This window comes from Chrysochloris asiatica, unplaced genomic scaffold (genome assembly GCF_000296735.1).
Source record: "Chrysochloris asiatica unplaced genomic scaffold, ChrAsi1.0 scaffold00145, whole genome shotgun sequence".
NCBI classification, from domain to species: domain Eukaryota; kingdom Metazoa; phylum Chordata; class Mammalia; order Afrosoricida; family Chrysochloridae; genus Chrysochloris; species Chrysochloris asiatica.
Window position 1 is genome coordinate 2,810,198 of NW_006408663.1, and position 6,552 is coordinate 2,816,749.

General features: G+C 38.8%; 1 protein-coding gene across 1 annotated transcript in view; it reads left to right on the plus strand.

The window, feature by feature from the left end:
- The window catches only part of ATG10 (autophagy related 10), a 491,399-nt gene extending 485,112 nt beyond the window's left edge, over positions 1–6,287 (plus strand). Inside the window, 2 exon segments of the mRNA XM_006870608.1 lie at positions 5,438–5,535; positions 6,173–6,287. Coding sequence (XP_006870670.1) covers positions 5,438–5,535; positions 6,173–6,287 — 213 coding nt within the window.
- The last annotated feature ends 265 nt before the right edge of the window (positions 6,288–6,552 follow it).

A 6,552-nucleotide genomic window follows, 5' to 3' on the forward strand; every position in this document is an offset into this window, starting at 1 on the left:
TAAATAGGGGTACAGAACAGCACCTTGGCTCTGGAGCAGGGGCTGCATGGGGGTGATGGTCGGCCAAAACCCGAGCAGGTGTACTTCAGAGCCATCAGAGTGGAATGCAGGAGCTGGGGTCACAGGAACAGGCATGCAGGGCCCTCCATTGGGTGTCCAGTTTTCCAGGCATATTTGGCAGGCAGGCCCAGCCGACAAACACACAATAGAGCAGGCCACTAGGTCTGGTTCAAAGAACGAGATTGAGGATGATCCAGATGCTAGATCTAGACACAGCTGGGAAGACGTGTGTGAGTCTTTCTTGCCTACCCGTTAAATTGGGAGCAGGCCACACCCCAAGGAAACATCCTATCAGTTGATTGGCTGCTCATAGCCAATCATCATAGAGTTAACTGTCAACCACCAAGCCACTGGGAATCCTGGCTCAATCAAGTTAACACAGACTACAAACTATCACTAACCTTGCCTCATTAACAAAACAAAGAAAACCCATTCCCAATGGTATTATGTTGCTGTTGTTAAGTGCCTTCAAGTTGGTTCTGACTCATAGTGAACCTGTGCAGGGTTTCCAAGGAGTGGCTAGTGGGTTTGAACCTCCCACCTTGTGGTTCAAATTAACCTTGTGGTCCAGTGCATTATCCTGCAGTGCGACACTAGGACTCAAATGATATTATGGTAGATAGAGTTTACCACACATTTTTGTCGGAAACAATTCAACCTATAACATCAGCATTTAAACTTAGAAGGTTGTGCAGAAAAAAATCAGAATTTCCAGGTTATTTTTTTTACAAATAAGAAAAATCAAAGACACTAAACCTGCCTTCCCACAAGGTACAATTGGCTGGAGCAGAGTTTCAAGCACGTCTTTGGACCGGCACACTCCAGTCCCTGACAGTCCCCATACCTGTTTTATTTAACTAGCATCACCTGCCTGCTTATGTCACCTAGTTGGTTTTCATGGCATTTGAATTTGCATTCTATAGTATAATGCTTAATCTGAAATGTAAATAATCTAGAAATGATTCACCAATAATTGTTTCCAAATTGCCAGAATTTGTGCCTAGCTCACTCACCTATACAGAGACCTTCTGCTGTTATTATTGTTAGGTTCTGAACCTTCTGTTGTTTTTAGGTTCTTTGAGCTGGTCCTGACTCATAGAGAACCTATGCACAATAGCACAAAACACAACCTGGTCCTGTGCCATCCTCTTAATTATTGCTTTCTTTGAGCCCATTGTTGTAGCCACTGTATCAGTCCATCTAGTTGAGGGTCTTACTCTTTTTCACAGATGCTCTAATTACCAAATGTGATATCCTTTTCCAGGGACTGTCATTGTTAGGTGCCATTGAGTTGTTTCTGACTCATAACAAGCCTATGCACAACAATGCACAACACTGCCCAGTCTATATCATCCTCATAATTTTTGCTGGGTTTGAGCCCATTGCTGCTGCCACTGTGTTAATCCATCTCATTTGGGGTCTTCCTCTTTTTTGCTTTATAAACACAATGTCCTTCTCCAAGGACTGCTCCTTCTTCCAGAGACTGTTGTTATATGCCATGGAGTCGGTTCCGACTCATAGAGACCCTGCACAGGGTTTCTGAGGCTGTTAATCTTTACGGGAGCAGAAAGCCTCATCTTTCTCCCGCAGAGCAGCTGGCTGTTTCAAACTGCTGACCTTGCGGTTTGCAGCCCAATTCATAACCACTACACTATACTAGTTGCTCCTTATCACATGTCCAGAGTATTTGGGATGAAGTCTCACCTACCTTACTTCCAAGGAGCTTTCTGGCTGCATTTCTTCCAAGACAGATTTATTTATTCTTTTGAAGTCTCATGGTACTTTCAGTATTCTTTGTGAATACCATAATTCAAATGCATCAATTCTTCTACAATCTTCCTTACTCACTGAAAGACCTTTTAGGGCACCCCCAATGCTTGCTAAGCCATCAGTCTAGCCTCTACCTGATAACCAGTCGTTCTCTTATAAAGGCAGTGAAATTATAGAAACTCACTCCTATAGGCTTTAAATATATAGAAACTCACTCCTATAGGCTTGGGAGAGACGAAAAGAGAAATAAGCAAACACTCAAAGAACAACAGACTGACAGAGAAATGTAAATAGAGCAAGCCATTTCATTACCCAACTGTACTCACAGACGTGAAGTTATGCTTAAAGCAATGAACATGTTGAAAAAATTTATGTTAAAAAAAAGCATGCAAGAAATCATGGTCTCCTCACATTGACATAGAGTTGAATAGAATGTACTGTTCTAGTGGTCAGGCTGTTGGACTCTGTGGACATGCTAGAAGAAGAAGAAAAAAAGATTAATTATTGGCCAAAGAGTAATGTTGACTTACGAAGAAGTGTTGTTAAGTGCTGTGGAGTCAGTACTGATTCATAGCAACTTTGTAGAGGGTTTCTAAGGTTATACATCTTTAACAGAGCAGAAAGCCTATCTTTCTCCTGCAGAGCAGCTGGTGTGCTTGAACTACTGACTTTGTGATTCACAGTCCACAGCTTATCCTCTGGCGCCACTGCACTCCCTACAAAGAATTAGAGGGATTGATAAAATGTATCTGCAATTTGTATTATGTAAGGAAATCTGTGTAGTTATTATACTTGATTGTTTGAGGGGGCAAGTTGGTGTGAAAAGACAAAGTCAAGTATTATAATGAAATGTGCAAAGACCTGGAGTTAGAAAACCAAAAGTGAAGCGCATGCTCAACATTTCTTAAGCTGAAAGAACTGAAGAAAAAAATCAAGACTAGTTTGTAGTATTGAAGAATTCTATGAGCAAAACATTGAAATATGCCACAAGCATCAAAAAAAGATGGAACGAATAAAGAGTAACTATACCAAAAAGAAAGTCAATGTTTAATAATTTCAAGAAGTATATGATTAAGAACTTACAGTACTGAAAGAAGAAATTCAAACTGCACTGAAGACATTGGCAAAAATAAAGTCTATAAGAATTTGATAGAATACAAACTGAAATCTTTCAACAAACTGATGAAGCACTGTAGGCACTCAATTATCTATGCAAAAAAAAAAAAAAAAATTGGAAGACAGCTACATGGTCAACTGGTTTAAAGAAATCCATATTTGTGCTCATTCCAAAGAAAGGTGACCCAAAAGAATGTGGAAATCATTGATCAATATCACTGATATCACATGAAAGTAACATTTTTCTGATAATAATTCAAAAACAGTTGCAACAATACATTGATAGGGAGCTGCCAAAACTTCAAGTCAGATTCAGAAGAGGATGTAAAATGAGGGATATCATTAATGACATCAGATGTATCTTGAATAAAAGCAGAGAATACCTGAAGATATTTACTTATGCTTTATTGACTATGCAGAGACATTCAATGTGTGGAGATAGTTAACTATGCATAATATTGCAAAGAATGGGCATTCCAAAACACTTAATTGTTCTCATGAGGAACCTGTGCATAGACCAAGAGGCAGTCATTGGATTAGAACAAGGGTATACTGAATGGTTTAAAATCAGAAAAGGTGTGTTCCGAGGTTGTAGCCTTTCACTATACTTATTCAATCAGTATGCTGAGCATATAATCTGAGAAGTTGGATTATATGAAGAAGAGTGTGGCATCAGTATTAGAGGAAGATTCATTAACAATGTGCTATACACAGATAACACAGCCTTGCTTGCTGGAATCGAAGTGGACTTAAAATACTGATGAAGATCAAAGACTACAACCTTCTGTGTATATTGCACCTCAGTGTAAAGGGAAAAAAAAACTTTACCACTGGACTAATAAATAACATAATAATAAATGGAGAAAAAAATTGAAGTTGTCAAAGACTTCATTTTGCTTGGCTCGGCTGTCAACTCCTATAAGCAGCAGCCATGAAAGTATTAGAAAAAGACCTCTTTGATGTGTCCAAGGACAAAGATATCAGTTTGAAGAATAAGGTGCACCTGACCCAAGCAAATGTATTTTCAGTTGTCTTGTATGCATGTAAAAGTTGGACAATGAAAAAGGAAGACTACAAAAGAAAAACGTGGCATCAGGATTGGAGGAAGACTCATTAACAACCTGCAATATGCAGATGATACAACCTTGCTTGCTGAAAGTGAAGAAGACTTCAAATATTTACTGATGAAGTTCAAAGAGCACAGCCTTTAGTATAGATTGCATCTAATGTAAAGAAAACAGAAGTCCTCACCACTGGGCCAATAAACAACATTCTTATCAACAGAGAAAAGATTGAAGTTGTCATGGACTTCATTCCTTTTGGATCACCTATCAACACTCATGGAAGCAGCAGTCAAGAAATCAAACAACATATTGCATTAGGCAAATCTGCAGCACAAGACCTTTTTAAAGTGTTGAAAAACAAAGATGTCAGCTTGAAGACTAAGGTGCACCTGACCCAAGCCATGATATTTTCAATAACCTCATATGCATGCAAAAGCTGGACAGTGAATAAGGAAGACCATAGAAGGAGTGATGCTTTTGAGTTATGGTGATGGAATATTGAAAGTGCCATGGGCTGCCAAAAGAACAAACTGATCTGTTTTGGAAGAAGTGCAGCCAGAATGTTCTTTGGAGGCTAGGATGGCCAAACTTCGTCTCTCATACTTTGTACATATTGTCAGGAGGGACCAGTCACTGGAGAAGGATATCATGTTTGGTAAGGTGGAGGGAGGGTCCGAGAAAAAGAGGAAGACCCTCAGCGAGATGGATTGGCCAAGTGGCAGCATCAATGGGCTCAAGCATGACAACAATTGTGAAGTTGGCCCAGGATCAGGCAGTGTTTCATTCTGCTGTGGGTAAGGTTATGAGTCGTTACCAACTCTATGGTACCTAACAACAACAACATAGAAGAATCAATGGATCTGAATTATATTTCTGAAGAAGAATATTAAAAGAATTATGGACTGCCAGAAAAGCAAATAAATCTGTGTTAGAAGAAGTGCAGCTAAGAATGTTTCTTGGAAGCTAGGATGGTGAGACTTCATCTTTCATACTTGAGACATGCTGTCAGGAAAAACCAGTCCCCAAAAAAGGACATCATGCTTGGTAAAGTGGAGGGTCTGAAAAAGAAAACAAAAAGGAGGACCTTCAATGAGATGGATGACACAGTGCCAACAGTAATGGGCTCAAATATAACAATAATTGTGAGATGATGCAGGACTGGGCAGTGTTTCATCCTTTTGTGTATAAAGTCTCTATGAGTTGAAACTGACTCAACAGCACCTAACAACAGCAATAAGCACTTTCTCCCTAACTTCTTATATTTGGACCATAAATTATATTCTAAAATGAGATACTAACATCTACTTAATTAAGGAACTTGCCATTTAAAATGGACCTTTATTTTAAAAGAAGAAAACATATTATTTGTTTTAACTTTTGCAGAGTAACACACACTGGCAATCCTAAATTAACTTTTATTCTTTCAGGAACACCCAATCCTTGGGCAACCCTTTTTTGTACTTCATCCCTGCAAGACGAATGAATTCATGATTCCTGTGTTAAAGAATTCTCAAAAAATCAATAGGTAAGAAATACCATGAAGACACATTGCTTTCTATTCTTATTTTTACAGTGTAAATCTTTTCATTTGACTTCAAAAGCCAGGCTAAAAAGAAATATTCCTTGTAATAATAATAATGGCTAACATTTATTGATTTTTACTATGTGCTTGGTAGGCATTGCTCGAAGTGTTAGATATATTGACTCATCTGATTTTTCTAGTAACCCTATGAGCTTGGTAGCATTATTTTTACTCAGTTTACAGTTGAGAAAGCTAAAGACATAGGTACTAAATGACTTGACCAAGACCACACAACTTGTTAACTGGTAGAAAATAGGATATGAACTTTGGTATTTTCTCCAGAGTCGTGCTGTGAACTACTGTACCGTTACTTTAGTAAATGCTGTTGGTTTTAAATGTGCCCCAACAGTTTGCATCCCCCCTTCAACTGCAGTGAAGGAGTCTCATAATCTCCCTGGGCCTCAAATGCTAGCCAAGCCATGGGACTTTTGTTCTGGCATGCTGTGATTTCAAGTGGTGGGCGCATGTCTCTGAATATAGCTTCATTCATATTACTGTTGGTGAGTGGCTGACTTTCTGCCATTCATCAAAACTTCACCGGACATGTTGGTAGTGCCTGTATTTTTACCTTGTTTCCTAGGAATGTCAACTACATCACGTCATGGCTGAGCGTTGTAGGGCCAGTTGTTGGTCTGAATCTACCTCTGAGTTATGCTGCAGTCACCTCACAGGATGAATGAAATGTTGATTGGTAAGGTAAACAGAAAAGGCTGCATCGATTGATTGCTGTTAAACAATCATGGTGTCTGTTTTACTTAGATATGTCCAGGCTGGCCCCATTATATTTTAAGTTTAATTTCATCTTTCAGAGGCTGAACCATAATTTGTTTTGTTTTTGTTTTTCAACAAGTGCCTTACCCAGTCCTTTGGGAGCATTTTACTTTGCTCTAAATAGCATTCACCCAAACTACAAAACTAAATCGTTTTATTTTCATGTTGATATTCTTGAAATCAATCTTT